Genomic DNA, 16,575 nt, shown 5'->3' on the forward strand with positions numbered 1-16,575 from the left:
AGAAGCAGGTATTTGTCATTATAGTATCGCCTGAAAAAATCCCCCCCAAAGTCTATAGATCCCCCCCAAAATCTATAAATCCCCCCATCTGAAGAACATAAGGGGGGAATTCCCCCCTAGTCTGCAAAGTGAATTTTAAGCCCTGTGTATGTCACTTTTACGGAAAGGCAGGTAGCAAAAGTAATATCGTAAAGTAACGAGTAACGTAACTAATTACTTTTGATACCAAGTAATAAGTAAAGTAATTGTATTACTTTTTAAAGGTGTAATCAGTAATAAGTAACTAATTACACTTCCTGAGTAACTTGCCCAACACTGCTAACCATGCATTCACATGCTCCAATTGCATCTTAGTCATGGTCTCATGCAGCTGCCAATTGCTGACATGATAGATCCTGTATTTTCCATTGCCTTCGTATTGCCTTTCATGATGTTACATTGTTTGGATGAGTTAATATAGCTACATGTAGCTAGCAAGCACAAATTGGGCAGCATTCACAGAAAATAAACAGAAACAAATCAAGCCATTATTCAAGCATCGGAGACGTTGATTCCTTGGGTCGATCTGATAAAAGCTGTTGCGAACTGTGAAGCTTACAATGGAAGCAAAATCATATTGATAGGCCTACGTGTTATGACCCCAGGCAGGGCCAGGGGATGAGGGGAGTAAATTATATTGATAAGCCTATGTGTTACGGCCCCAGGCAGGGCCAGGGGATGAGGGGAGTAAATTATATTGGTAAGCCTATGTGTTACGACCCCAGGCAGGGCCAGGGGATGAGGGGAGTAAATTATATTGATAAGCCTATGTGTTACGACCCCAGGCAGGGCCAGGGGATGAGGGGAGTAAATTATATTGGTAGGCCTATGTGTTATGACCCCAGGCAGGGCCAGGGGATGAGGGGAGTCAATTATATTGGTAGGCCTATGTGTTATGACCCCAGGCAGGGCCAGGGGATGAGGGGAGTAACGTAATGACATAAGGCTGGTTGACAAACAAAAGAAAGGGTTTATTGCCCAAAGGGAAGCTTGTTCAACAGCTTCAGGGTGAACCAAGGCCAAAATAACCACCACACCATGTCTCCCTAGAAATGACACAGACCACTCAGCCTAACAAAAGAGAACATAGCAATGGCAGTGCTAGCGCCCACATCAGCCCAAAACAGGAGGGCAAGAAGGCATTAAAGAAAACAGGAGCTCACCCCTACAGTTACACAGCTGACAGACATCAACATTCAACCTGCCTGGCAATTAACATAATAAATCAGTCCAACAAGTCGCCCACACAATACACCAAATGCAGGTTAGTTAGCGAGTGGCCATCAGAAGTCAGATTTGCCAGCTCTTATATACTCCCGTCCCGGACTGGCCCATGATTGGCTGCAGGAACTGCTCATCCACTGACCAATGAGAAGGCAGGAGTTACACCAACCAATGGAATGTGAGACGGTAAAAGAACAGAAGCAGAGAATATTAAACAAAAATTTAACATGTTTGATTTAATCGTGATGTTGCCAAATTGGATCATAATAGTAAAGAGGCAGTCACGCACATCCAACACAATAAAGCAGGTGCAGGAACCAAAAACAGTAAAATGTAAAAGAAGAAAGAAGGTCCGCATACTGAGCTCCCGTTTACCTTTTAATTAGCCATCCAGCAACAAGACAGTGATGTTTCGAGCGCACACGCTCTTCCTCAGACATGAAGATACATAGACAGACGCCATGTTTAAATACCCGTGGCCCGGTCATGTGACATGTCACATGATCCCGGAAGAAGTTACAGTAGAAAATACAATTTGACAATACAAAAACATGTTTATACAAACATCAAATATATACAGCTTTATTACAATAAATATAGATCAGACCCCTAGAGCACAGAAAAGACAAAATATCAGGCCAAAAGGCCGTCATACGCTAAAACTGGCTAGGTCTAAATAGGCGTCTCTATTTTTGAAAGGATGACCCTAAAGAATGTATCAAGGATTCATATCCAGAAAGCTCTCACTATAAGCAATAAGCAACATTAGAATTATAATGAGCAGCACAGGAGACTACATCAGATTAAAATTTAACATAGCAGCAGCACACAATAGAAACATAGGAATAGATCATGACAGATGTAAATATCTACACAAGACCAAGAGAATTAAAGAAAAGGCTTAATGCTGAAATCCAATTTGGATCATACAATAGAGATATGGGTCTTTCACTCCACCATGCAATGATTGATTACAGCTTCACCTATATAATACACCCTGGACTACCCTGGACGACCCTGGACTAACAGACTCACTGCCATGAAACTCCACATCTAATTACACTGAACATGAGCTCATCAAATCCCACAACCAGTTATGTAAGCACTGGAAATATTAGTTTTGTCCTGGATGAGCCCCTAATTAGCCCCTCAGGCTGGTTCAGGGTAGTAACATAAGGCTGATTGAAAGAGATCAGGAGACAGGGCCCGGTTGCACAAAGCACCTTAAGTTAAGATTTTCCTTAGAGTCCGATTTAAAGTCGAACTGAACCCGTAGTGGCGCATGGGTCGGAGTCCGTTTCAGACTGAAAACATAACTTGTCTGAGATGACAGGTTGAGAGGCGGGTCATAGTAGCATGTCGATGATTTGATTTGACAATCCGGGGGACTGGCTTTGGCATTGGCCAATCCTGGCGTGTTCCATCCCCAAATCGAGTGGGATTCAGCGTGTTGTTGTGCTACGCGAGTGGGATCCGCCGAGTACCAGGCAGCCAGCTGCTTCTGTGTGGAAGAGCGGACAATCCGATGCATGGGTGCTGCCCGCCCACCTGGAATCTCCGAGGGGCGACCCCTGACAACCAGGCTCTCAGGCGTGCGCCATTATCGCTATTGCAGTAAATACAATATTCCTGGAATGCGAGTTTTAACGAGCCAGTTACATTTCTTTGCATTCTCAGACATTACCATTTGATTTATTTAGTATGTTCCATACAAATGGCTAAGTTAGTAGTTAGTTTATGGGTTAGAAATTCTGTCAGATGACAGGCACTAGGCGGCATTTTCTCCTTCATTTGGAAGAGAAAATTATCCTGAAATGAAGATTTGATTGACAGCTGCCATGTGGTGATATGATTGGTTGAAATGGGGTAGAAATTTGGTGATGTCAGCAAACTGTAGATTACTGTTATGAATGAAATCTTGAAAAATTAACTTTTGATGTGAAAAAGTGTGAAAAACTAAAGAAATTATATTTTTGTGATTTTTTTGGCATACATTATTAAATAGGTGCACTGCATACCCAGGTATTTGAACTAAAAGAAAAGAAAAGTCATTTTTGGGTTCAGCTCGACTTTAAGGTGTCCATAAAATAAAATTGGTTGCACAAAACACCCTTAAATCCTCTCCTTGAGGTGAAACATTTTAAGGAAAACATAAGCACAAGATTTAATTATTAATTTTATTTTATGGACACCTCAAAATAACAAGGGCTTTTGAGATCATTTATGGCATGGGGGGATCTATTATACAAACAGTATTATAATGTTTTTCTTCTTCTTTTTTTAAAGATTTTTCTTTAATTTCAATTTCCCCCCCTATTTCCTTTTTCTTCTTCTTCTTGTGAATACTGAGTAATTTCAGCCTCTAGGCCTCCTCGGATAATTAATCACATGGACTGAAAATCATTCTTTGGTTGAACTGCTCTGGTATTGCTTAAGGGGTCATGAGCCAAAATGTTTGAGAACCATTCTGCTAGACAGACACTGACGTAAAAAAAAAAAAGTTTCCAGTGTTCAGAGTCTGACAAAAACCTGATGTCAACTCCAGACCGGAATCCAATCGGACAAAGCCTTGTGAAAACGAAATTCGACAATTCGCTCCAAATCTACCGTACATGTATTTATAATAGTATTTGTAAACAGTACCTTGATACTTTTCATGTGATGTGTAAAACACCCAACACTCGCAGAAAGTGATCAAGTCAGCAGGACAAAGACTTGCATTTCCCCTACTCACCATTGGATTCCACTAGACAGAGCGCTCACTGTAGATAAGGATAAGATAAGATCGATAAGTCATAAATTCAAAATCCCACTGCAAGATATGCATGCATGCTTATGTGGACTCTGATCAAAATGTTACATAAATGAGTTCAGATGAAGGTCTTCCCATAGATATGTAACCCAGTGTACTGTAGTATTATTATATATATGCACTAGCAATGCACCTGGCGTTGCACAGGTTAAAATATGCACAAAGCAATACAACTGCACGACTGTGTCTCCCACTCCGACTCTGTCCATTTCTTTAAATACGCTGACGACACAACAGTAGTGGATCTAATCAAGAACGACGATTAATCAGCCTACAGAGCTGAAGTACACAGGCTTGTCGACTGGTGTAAAGAAAACGACCTGCACCTAAACACTTCAAAAACAAAAGAAGTGATTGCAGATTTCCGGGTGAAGCAGTTCACCCTCCTCTGCTCATCAATGGCCAGCAGGTGGCGGGAGTGAACAGTTTTAAATTTCTTGGCACAACCATATGTGAAAACTGCATTATTAGCAAGGCCCACCAGAGGCTCCACTCACTGCGACAGCTCAGGAAGTTTGGAGTGACCAAGGAGGGGAAGCTCAGCTTTTATAGAGCCACTGTTGAGAGTGTCCTCACTTTCTCAGTGTCTGTGTGGCACAAGCGAGCACGATAAGGCTCGGCTAGAGAGAATAGTGCGCACGGCATCAAAGATCATCGGCTGCGACCTTCCTTCTGTGGCCTCCCTGTACGCCACACGCATCAAGCGAAAAGGGGAGAATGTGATGGGAGATCTCTCGCACCCTGCTTACTCCTTCTTCAAGCCCCTCCCCTCTGGTAGGAGGCTCCAGAGCATAAAGTGTAGGACATCTTGTTTTAAAAACAGTACATATCCTGAGGCTGTCCGACACCTCAACTCTAGCCCAAGAGCACAGGCACTTTGCGCTAGAAGGGTTAACACCAGCTAGTCTTTTTGCACTTTATGACCAAAAGCACTTAAAAAATAGTTTAGCACTTTCTTTTTAATACTTTTTAAGCACTTTTAACCAAGCACTTTTAGCTCCCTGTGGCACTGTGGCACTCTGCTTTTTTAACAGGCCCCATGAACTGTTTTTAAAATGTCGCTACTATCCTTTTTATTACTTCCTTGATTCGTATGTATGGAACTCTCTGCATCTATGTCTCCTGTGATTCTATCTTGATTCAATGTGAGCAATTCTGCACCAAGACAATTTCCAATCAACCATGTGTTGAAATGGCAAATAAAGTTCTATTCTATTCTGTTCTTGCTTGCCCGGAAATGGTGCCGGTGTCCAGGTGGTTTCCAGGATTTTCCAGGTGTTTCCAGGACTGTACAACCTGCCCATGACCTTCCCCGGGTCATAAACCACCACCATGCAATTTTCAGCCCAATCCGACCTGGGGTGTGGGCGTGCATTAAAAATACATGTACACACACACGTCAACTTTATTATTCTATTCTATTCTATTCTATTCTATTCTATTCTATTCTATTCTAATGTAATCAAGCAAAATGAATAATGGTTTACCGGTATAAACCTAATAAATAAATAAATAAATAAATAAATAAATAAATAAATAAATAAATAAATAAATACAATTAATTAAAATGCCTCTCTTGTACATCAAAGGTGTTGTCCACCTCCAACATGGACCTGTGACGTCCTGAGGGTGTATAGGTGTTATTTTCCTGGCTGTTTACATGGCTTTGTCTGTGTGTCCTCTTGTAGTTCCTCCAGGTAACCCCATCATTGAGGCCCGGGATGAGATCCTGAGCGAGGGCAACGAGACAGAGATGACCTGCAGCGCCATCGGCAGCAAGCCCGCCGCCAACATCAGATGGATGAAGGGAGAGAAAGAGCTTCCGGGTAGGTTGCGTCCACAGATAAAGTGAAGATCACCATCATGAATCACCACATTTTCTCTCTTTAACTCTTTCCCCACCATTTTCTTTAAGTTGACAGCCAACGCCAGAGTTTTCGATAATTTTCATTCATCTTGTTCTACGAAAATTTAAACAGTGAATATATCAAAAGGAAGAACAGAGCCTCTATTTTTAGATTTTTTTTTTTTTTTTTTAATTCGTTCGTGAATGTTGGTTGTTTTCATCAAAAACATTCCATTTCATCAGAAAATTTTTGGACAATAAACTGAGAAAATGGCATTTTTGTAAAAGACAGTCATTTGCAAAGATCCTGAACCGAATCTAATGTCCGTGTGAAATTATTGAGAGGCTGCTCTGCCGTCATCACCATCAGATGAGAGTGCTGCCAGTTCACCTGACTCCTCAGTGCTGCCAGTTCACCTGACTCTTCAGTGCTGTACGGTTTGTGCTGCCAGTTCACCTGACTCCTCAGTGCTGTACGGTTTCACACGGCGCGTAACAGAGCCCTCTATCACAGAGGTTTTCAAAGTGGGAGGCGGGCCTCCGCAGGGTGGCTCCAAGCAGTTTCAGGGGACACTCAGTGAATGGAAGTGAAGAAATATTACATTAGTTACCGTATGTGGATTTGGTTAAAGAGAGAGCTCAGAGATTCAGTAGTTTGGGGGAATTTGACAGTTTCCCACTTTCCCAGAGTCAGAAACAAATAAATGCCTTCAGACAGACCTTTTTATGTATTTGATGTAGTCTGAAGTATGTAAAATATCAGGCTATCTTGGCTCAATTATTGAGTGTCTTTGGGGATCAAATAACATAATCATGATTCCATAGGCATCCAGGAATTGAGCGAGGGGGGCTTCTTTTTCCAAACTTTGTCTGGGGGGAGGCCCACAGTCTCAGACTTTGAAAACCCTTGCTCTGTCGTATAACAGGGATTGCCGGAAAATCTCGTCAATGGCTGGGAAGTGTCTCATAAATAACGAAAAAAACGGGGAATGAACTCACAAAAAGGCACTCCTTGTATAAAGTATGGTGCGGAAGATGAGTTATAGTTTTTTTTGCAAATATCGCTCATCCTTGGTCCCTCACAAAGAATAAGATGAATGTGTTTCAAACTAACAAAAAACAAACCGATGCATTCTGCCATGATTAGTCATCTCTAATCAGAAAGAACACTCCGGGGCGTCCGGGTAGTGCAGCAGTAGATTCCCTGCCTACCAACGCGAGAGTCACAGGTTCGAGCCCCCGGTTTGGCGGCCATACAGGCACAATTGGCCAAGTCTACGGGTGGGAAGATGGATTAACAGTCCTGGTTGCTACACTACTGCCTCCTCCTCTGGTCGGTCGGGGCGCCTGTTCAGAGGGGAGGGGAACTGGGGGGGAATAATGTGATCCTCTCACGTGCTACATCCTGCCGGTGAAACCCCTCGCTGTCAGGTGAAAAGAAGCGGTTGGTGACTGTACATGTATCGGAGGAAGCATGTGCTAGTCTACAACTCTCCCCAGATCGGCAGAGGGGGTGGAGCAACAACCAGGACAGGGAATTGGCCAAGTACAATTGGGGAGAACCCCCCTCCTCCCTCTACTGGTTCCCTCTCTCTGTAAAAGTGCATTTGAAAAACATCTGTTCTGTCTGCTATTTGGGGGAGTTCCATTCATAATGTGCCGGCTCTCTTTATTTAGCACTTAATGATCAATGACACCGTCTTTTAATTGGGGCTCTCCTGCGACTTTGCATGCATTCCATTGAAGTGATGTGGATGCGCCGTGGTCGCCAGGGCCCATTGGCATCATGACAACTTTCATGCCTTCATCAAAGGTAGCTCAGCTTTGGAAGTCTATGCAGAGCCTGGGGGTAAACAGGCCTCTTGCCAGGCAGCTCCACCTCAGGGCCCTCACGTTGAGCTTTGTCTAGAGCTCAACACAAAGGTCCTAATCAAAAGCTAGAAGGCCTTGAGCAGGCTGACCTCTACGCGGAAACACATTAACGCACATCTGAGAAGGCTGTAATGTGCTATGGTCGGGGATTGGTTTGAAAGTAGCTGTTAACCTCACACATGATTGACTGTTGAAATGTAGTCTAATCAGAGTCTTTCTACAAACCCCACCCCCTTCCACCAGTGTTCATTATTGAATAGCTCTAGGCAATGTTTGCTGTGTTGGTTACTGTCAAGTGTGGTGCCGAGATCATTATTAACGCTACACGACATCTCATTTAGATGAGATCTTGTGACCAGGGCCGTAACCAGGGTTCCGAAATAGGGGAGGTCCAGCAAGGGTAGGCGGATTCGGTGGCGCCGAAAAAAATTTGAGGGTTTTTTCCCCCCTTTTTTAGCCATATTTAGAGTAATATATCATTTTAAATCAACAATAGGATTATACTGTTGTGATGTCATTATTCAGTATATTCTCTTTCATGTCACCACCTGCTCAGCTCTCCTGTCAACATAATTGTAACTAACAAACACAAACTGTTTTAGCCAAATTCATATCAAAATGACACCTACAAACACAGGTACACAACCCAAGTCGTACACAACACACAAAGTCATCATCAATAATAAAAAAAACATACAGAGGGACATTTATTTATTCCTGATAGGAACGATTGAAAAATAAAATAAAATATATTATGTTGTTTTTAACTTTACACCACCTCTTTTTGTTACTTATTGGGTCATGAAACTGAAACCATGCATATAGCCACCTGCATACCTGACTTCGGGAGCTTGGCAATTGGCATCATGCATGATTAGCCAGTAGCATCCCAACGTGTCACACAGGTAACATTACTTAAGAGACAGACTAGACACTTACTTTCTTGGTTGTTGCTAAAAAATCTGTCAGTGTCACTCACTGTCTGTCGTTCACTCGCTCACTGTCTCGCAGCTCGCTCACCTTCAATTATCTCGCCAGGCAGACAGACAGTCATCACTCACCACCATGCTGGTGCTCTCTCGGAATCAAGTTACCGCAGACGCGGCGTCAGATGACTTCCTGCCTGACCTGCCTTTCGTTTCAAAATAAAAGCGATCCCGTGTTTTTCATGCTTTTCCATGCAGATTGTTTTATAAAAAAAAAAAAAAAAAAAAAAAAAAAAAAAAAATCCCCCTGAAATATTAGGGGAGGTCCGGACCTCCCCGTCCTCATAGCTAGTTACGGCCATGCTTGTGACAGGACTGGAAATGATGTTAGTGAAAGTGATGTTATGGAGTGTCTCCATATAAAAACATTTGAATATAGCATTTTCATTTTTCAATCTGGTCAACCTCCAACATTGCCTGCCTCATTAAGTGTGTATCTGAGCTGAAGGTGAACTCACCCCCCCCCCCCCCCCCCCCCCACCCCCCTTCGGCCCCCAGCAACCAGGGCAGCATGGGGATCAATTGGCCAAGTAATTGTGGATAAAATGAGGGAAAACCAGAAGAAGAAAAAAGTTTCCCACACTTGTCGGGGATGGATTGCCATTTATGAGCGGAACACTGTCTCAAGTACCGCAAATGAAAGCTGCATTTATTTTGTTCCCACATCCCTTACTTGAAATGTCATGTCAAAAACAGCAGAAAACAGCAGAAACGTTGGGCTTTGAGTGTGCCATTATGCTTTTAGCTATACAGAATAGACCTGGTTTAAAGGGATAACATAGCTGTCATTGCAAGTAGAACTATAAGGAAGCCATCATACTGTAAGCCGTCATTCTTTCACTTTTTATTAAAATTAAAATGTCATGAATTTCCATTGGCTATTTTACTGATGGCTCTGTCAGAACTTGCCTGTCTTAAATGGCTGTCAAATGACTCACAATTTGAGTGGGTGCACACACTAAGGCAAAATCACTCAAATGGTTTTTGGCTGTGGTTCTTTGCCTGGCAGACTTATTCCTCCTAATTAAATGTCCCCAGAATCTAACTTCATTACCTTAAGGGATAATCAGGCTCTCTTAAATATCATTTAAAGGTTGCAATTGTCATGCTTGCCAATATGCACAGCCCCATTATCCTACTCTTATCTCTCTCTCTGGCTGTCACTGTCTCTCACCTTGCATGTTTGGCGATTTAATAACATACAGTATGCCCCAACACTGATATCTCCAGCATTTAAGCTTAGACTTAATAACATATGCCCCAACACTGATATCTCCAGCATTTAAGCTTAGACTTAATAACATATGCCCCAACACTGATATCTCCAGCATTTAAGCTTAGACTTAATAACATATGCCCCAACACTGATATCTCCAGCATTTAAGCTTAGACTTAATAACATATGCCCCAACACTGATATCTCCAACATTTAAGCTTAGACTTAATAACATATGCCCCAACACTGATATCTCCAGCATTTAAGCTTAGACTTAATAACATATGCCCCAACACTGATATCTCCAGCATTTAAGCTTAGACTTAATAACATATGCCCCAACACTGATATCTCCAACATTTAAGCTTAGACTTAATAACATATGCCCCAACACTGATATCTCCAGCATTTAAGCTTAGACTTAATAACATATGCCCCAACACTGATATCTCCAGCATTTAAGCTTAGACTTAATAACATATGCCCCAACACTGATATCTCCAGCATTTAAGCTTAGACTTAATAACATATGCCCCAACACTGATATCTCCAGCATTTAAGCTTAGACTTAATAACATATGCCCCAACACTGATATCTCCAGCATTTAAGCTTAGACTTAATAACATATGCCCCAACACTGATATCTCCAGCATTTAAGCTTAGACTTAATAACATATGCCCCAACACTGATATCTCCAGCATTTAAGCTTAGACTTAATAACATATGCCCCAACACTGATATCTCCAGCATTTAAGCTTATGCTGCCTACACACTAGAGGATTTTCAAATCTTAACCGATTTTAAAATGATGAGAGACCACAGACATAAGGACAATTTCATCAGATTTTAACATTAAAATCGCCTGAACGCACACACTAGACGATTCGGCCAGACTGCGAGACCACACACCAGCCGTTTGAAGTACAGACTCAAAGCGATTCCAGCAACTAGACTGTAGGCTGTTTATATCCCACAAAACTGCATTTTTTTCCCCACAGACAACAGCAGATGACTCTCCAAACATGCACCGAGCGGTGGGTCCACTACAAGCAGCGCGGACACCCTCGCAAAATGAGCTAAAACAACGTCCTGTCTGAGAGCTCATATTACAGCATATCCGCTCCCTTGAAGCAAACCGCTCCGCTCGGCACATGTTTGGAGAGCCATCCGCCGCTGTCCACCCTGTTTGAAGCTGCTGTGAGGATGCTGGGGACAGAGGAGTTACATGGCTCTGCTGTTGCTCGTTTGTTGTGAGCGCTGCATTAACATCCGGGTATGATGCGTCGACGGGTCCCGGTCTGCTCGCTCTCATTGGCTATTGCGGGTTCCGTCGGGAGACAGCCATCGTAAATATCAAACATGTTTGATATGCCCGATTCGAGATCGGGCAGGCTCCGATTCAATCAATAATTTATTGACACCAGACACTTGACAATTATTTTGACAAAAAATCGGTTGAGACTAGCCTCGAATCGGGCCACGCCCCCCCGAGGGGAATCGGGCATTAAATCGGGCATTTTATCCTCTAGTGTGTGGGAAGCATATGACTTAATAACATATGCCCCAACACTGATATCTCCAGCATTTAAGCTTAGACTTAATAACATATGCCCCAACACTGATATCTCCAGCATTTAAGCTTAGACTTAATAACATATGCCCCAACACTGATATCTCCAGCATTTAATCTTAGACTTTATAACATATGCCCCAACACTGATATCGCCAGCATTTAAGCTTAGACTTAATAACATATGCCCCAACACTGATATCTCCAGCATTTAAGCTTAGACTTTATAACATATGTCCCAACACTGATATCTCCAACATTTAAGCTTAGACTTAATAACATATGCCCCAACACTGATATCTCCAGCATTTAAGCTTAGACTTAATAACATATGCCCCAACACTGATATCTCCAGCATTTAAGCTTAGACTTAATAACATATGCCCCAACACTGATATCTCCAGCATTTAAGCTTAGACTTAATAACATATGCCCCAACACTGATATATCCAGCATTTAAGCTTAGACTTAATAACATATGCCCCAACACTGATATAAAAACTACTACAGTACAGTGTGGTTTGTCTTAGACCTCCGGGGCCAGGCAAAACCGTTGTGCGAGCCGGTTCTGGCCTGTGAGCCATATTATGCCCAGGTCTGCCTTAAGGGATCATACAGGCGTTTTTGCATGTTTAGCCCATATATTACAATTAATATGTACTATACTCTACATCACTAACGACCATTTTTTGATTTTGCCTGCCTTCCAGTCAGCCATTTATTCCCATTCATGTCAGTATGGTATGAGAATCAACTTGCAGACACAAGCAAACGTGCTTGAGATAGGCAATCCATCACAGTGAACATCACACCCAGGTTGATTTTTGTTTATTTTAAATGTCTTTATTGTTTGTAGCAATTTAGTATAATGGTCACATTGAAATGGAAAAGTCTACACGACATCTAGTGCGTTCACATGCTCGTGAGGAACTCTGACATTACATTACATTTGGCAGACGCTTTTATCCAAAGCGACTTACAATAACACACACACAATAACACACATCCGGGACTGGACAGAAAACTGAATGCAGAACACAAACGATTAGAAATAAATTGGCATTGTGAAAAGCATGATATGGTCTTTGATCTGCTTTAAAAAAGTTGTGATATTGGGGGGGGGGGCAAAGGGGAAAATATCAAACTTTTAAATATAAAAAAAAAAAGTATTTGAAAAAGCACATCATACTTTTACCATACATACCATATATGTATTATTTTATTCAAAGACGTTACCTTCCTGCATGCTTGTGCTGTGCTAGGAGTGACTGAGTGCTGTTTTATTTATTGTTAGAACATTAATTTCAAAGTACTTCCCTTCCTGTGCTCATGTTGCACGCCACATCAACTGTGCCGCACTGCTGCCCTCTTCCTCCCACTCAGCACTGCTTTCTGCAGGAGCGTTCAGTCGGCTGGGGGCTGGGGGAGGGCTACTCGCCAAAAAGCAGCAAATGAGCCTAGGGCATCAAACAAGCCAAGGACACCACTGGACGGGAGGCTATCAATCATCTGGACCATAGTCTTATTTGTTTATTGTAAATGTACCAAGTAAAAATGCCTCAGCAGCACCTTTTAATGCTTAAATGGGTAAGCCTATAGGGGTTTGACGTGTACATGGATTATAGTGTTGTTAAGGAAGAAAGCAACAGATATAGCAACCCTGCACTGGGGTAAAGACATGTCTTCCCTACTGTAATATATCTTGAAAGGCTTCTGTTGTGATTGTGAGCAAACCCCTTTGGATTCCCATTTCAGGTGCTCGCATGCATCTGAAGCCTGTGGTGGCTTTTGTTCATGACAAGCCGGTCCTTTACTCATCACATCGCTTTGTTTCCCCCAACATCCAAAGAGACAGTTGTCACCACGGAGACGGTGTCACCACGGCGACAGAGCAGCAGCAGCAGGGAAGCGGGTCGTATCTGTATTTGATAGGTACTTACTTGACAGAAGAAATATGAAGTACAGCTAATGGATGCATGAGGAGTGTGTCATTCCATTTTCTGTTCACAACTGTTCGGATGAAGACAGATTTTCTCTCTGTATTGTCTGCATTTCTCTCGGCACATTCTCATCAGCTTTTTATCCCTCCTGTATTTGTTTTATTGACACGACACTATACACTTGTGGACCAGACTGTTAGGAAGTGGGACAACAGGGGTAGAAATAATCAATCTCTCTTTGCTACTGTACACAGTGTTGCCAACTCTTTTCCAGGGAAAGTAGCTATTGGCTGCTCAGAAAGTCGGCAAATGATGTCACAGGCTAATTTGCATATCAATAAGCCGCAGCGTAGCTCGAATATTCTGTGCAGATTCGGCTATGCCATTAAAAGCCCTATCCTGCTGCTCTCAGGTGAGGGATGGGCTGCACTGTGTGTGAGAAGCGTCTGTTAATCAGACAGGCAGAGAGAAAGAGAGAGAGAGAGAAAACGCAGAAAATGCTGCTGCGGGAAGCAATCCAGTCTATCCAAACTTTTGCCAATCTAGCCAATGTGTTTAGAAGAGCATTGTCACTTTGTTCAGACAGTCTTGCTATAGTGGAGCCATAGGCGATTCTAGGCTTTCCAACCAGGGGGTGCACCATCACTGTCCAAAGTGAACCCCGCTTGGGGGGTTTCCTGGGGGGTCTGTGCCCCCCTTGGACAAAGAAATTGTGTACATTTTAAAGTAAAATGCATTAATCTGGTGCACTCTGAGAGCAAAATGAAGAGGCTAGTAGATCTATGAAGAACTACACACATCACATTAATATCCTCTTCACTATGCTGTGGCTTTACAATGATGAAAAAATATGAGTGAGTTGAGGGGTCAAGTACAGATTTATTTTATTCAGAAACGCAATTAATCGAGAAATTGCATTGAATAATGTTGAATACAATGAAATGGATATCTACAACACATAATATATACATTTGATTAGATTTTGTTTAAATCATTTACATGTAGACTTCCCCCCCTCCCCCATCTGGCCACAAGGGGGTGCATGTGCATCCAGTGCACCAACGTAAAATCGCCAGTGAGTGGAGCGTTATATTTTACATTTGGGGATGTAAAATACGTTTGGGGAGCATATCATGCGAGACAGGTGGGGATGAAAGTAGGCAGAGAGGGAGGGGGAGGGGGGGGTTGCTCAGAGCGCTTTGGTCACTGCTGGAACCTCATTTGAAGCTCCAAAATCTAAACCCGTTCGGAGTACGGGTGTCAAGGCAGTTTGACGCGCGCCAGAACGCTCTTGGTGTGCGTTCACCCATTTAATACAACGGGTGGACTTCAAAACGCGAGCATTTGGGGTTTGACTGTGCAGCCATAGACTGTATAATAAATATGGACGTGGCTACCCTGACATCACCCATGGGTTTGTAGACTCCCGTTTTGAAGCCTCAAGTTTGGCATTTTGACCGTCGCCATCTTGGTTCTTTGGAGCCAGAAGCAGCTAGCGTGGGACCAGTGGTTTCCCACAGAGCTGCAACACCAACTGCTATTGGTGCACGATTGGCAAGTAGCACCATCACTGGACAGGTGACCTGTCAGTCACGCCCCAAAGCATTGTCTTTTTTATTGTCTATTTTACTCGAAATGGGACCATAATTTACAAAATGAACATCATGCTGTATTGAAGAAGACTTGAAACTAGCGATTGAGGCCATAAACTTATCAGGAAAGTGTTTACTGAGGGCATAACTCAAGTGAGAATTAGGGTCATTTTCCCATTGACTTCCATACAATCGGACATCTCTTCGAAGCCAGTGGAGTCACCCTCTGCTGGCCATTAGAAATAATGCAGGTTTAAGCCACTTCCTCATTGGCTTCATTTTTCAGAACTGGAGGTTGCCACTTCTGTGCAGCTATCCCTCTTATTTTCTGTGACTGTGATGAGGTGGCCTATTCATTGCACTGGAGAGTGCTTTGTCTGTAACATATTACAGCCCATGAACAACTAATCAAAGGAGGGTTACTTTGTAGGCCTCAGATCTACCTACAGTCTCCTTATTCTTCTTCATCATCACTTTTTCTGGTTATTCTGAAGGATGACACCCTCACCCCCACTACATATTTTTGCAAGGTCACAAACAGAAAGGCACTCCGCTGGCAGCCGTGCAATGGCTGTCTGTGTCTGCCTAGACTCAGTTCTCAGTCTATAGCCGCGTCGCTCAACTAGAGCCTGAGAACTTTATCCCAGCTTTCATTGTTAAAACTGGAAACAGTAAAAAAAAAGTAAAAGTAAAAAAAAAAAAAAAAAAAACGCTTTGCAGAACCAATCAAGAGTCTTTAGGGCGGCGCTTCATGCAGAAGGGGCGGTCATATGCAGAAGTTGTGTGCTTGTGAACTGATAAAACGGAATCAGATCATGTAACGTTGCTCGGGACATAGGTTTGTTAGCGGCCATTCTCGTCGCCATTCAAACTACTGTTTTTTTTACATGAAGTTCCCAGACGATTGGTAGGCGGATATCTCAATTGTCTGGGAGCCGAGACTAGTGTCTGCCCTCAAAGTTTTCATAGCAATATTCCTCTATTCCTGCAGCCTCGACTCCAATGGTCTCAGCTTTGTTATTTTGTCTAGTAAAACATTTGCAGATTCAAAGCAGGTGTGCTTTATTCATATGAATCTGCATCAAAATGGACCTTTAAAGTCTGCCTGTCCTTGCTCTTCCCCCCTTAGGCAAGCCCAAGGTTGAGCTGACCTACGACAAGATGTACACAGTAACCAGCCGGCTGACGTTCACCGTCAGTAAGGAGGATGACGGCATGCCTGTGGTGTGCATCGTAGACCACCCTGCAGTCAAGGAATTCCAAGCACAGAGGTACCTGGAGGTGCAATGTAAGTACCTGTGCTCACTATTGATTGAATACCAAATTGAAAGAGCATTTTTTTTAAGCTGCATTATTTTTTTTATATAAGAATCCAGCTGTCCTATCAGCTGAAATCATACATTTGTACAAAGAGAACACAGACCAGCTGGGTTGGCAAACTTACAGGATTTCTGGGTATTGGACTGGACAAAAAAA

The 16,575-nt window shown here is 42.7% G+C and overlaps 1 protein-coding gene across 1 annotated transcript in view; it reads left to right on the plus strand.

Moving 5' to 3' along the window:
* Nucleotides 1-16,575, plus strand: part of cadm1a (cell adhesion molecule 1a) — a gene marked incomplete at both ends in the record, with an annotated part of 848,087 nt that overhangs the window by 674,748 nt on the left and 156,764 nt on the right. Inside the window, 2 exons of the mRNA XM_083642420.1 lie at nt 5,764-5,901; nt 16,229-16,387. Coding sequence (XP_083498546.1) covers nt 5,764-5,901; nt 16,229-16,387 — 297 coding nt within the window. The remainder of the gene's footprint in view (nt 1-5,763; nt 5,902-16,228; nt 16,388-16,575) is intronic.

Source organism: Poromitra crassiceps (assembly GCF_964638095.1).
Source record: "Poromitra crassiceps genome assembly, chromosome: 1".
Classification (NCBI taxonomy): Eukaryota; Metazoa; Chordata; class Actinopteri; order Beryciformes; family Melamphaidae; genus Poromitra; species Poromitra crassiceps.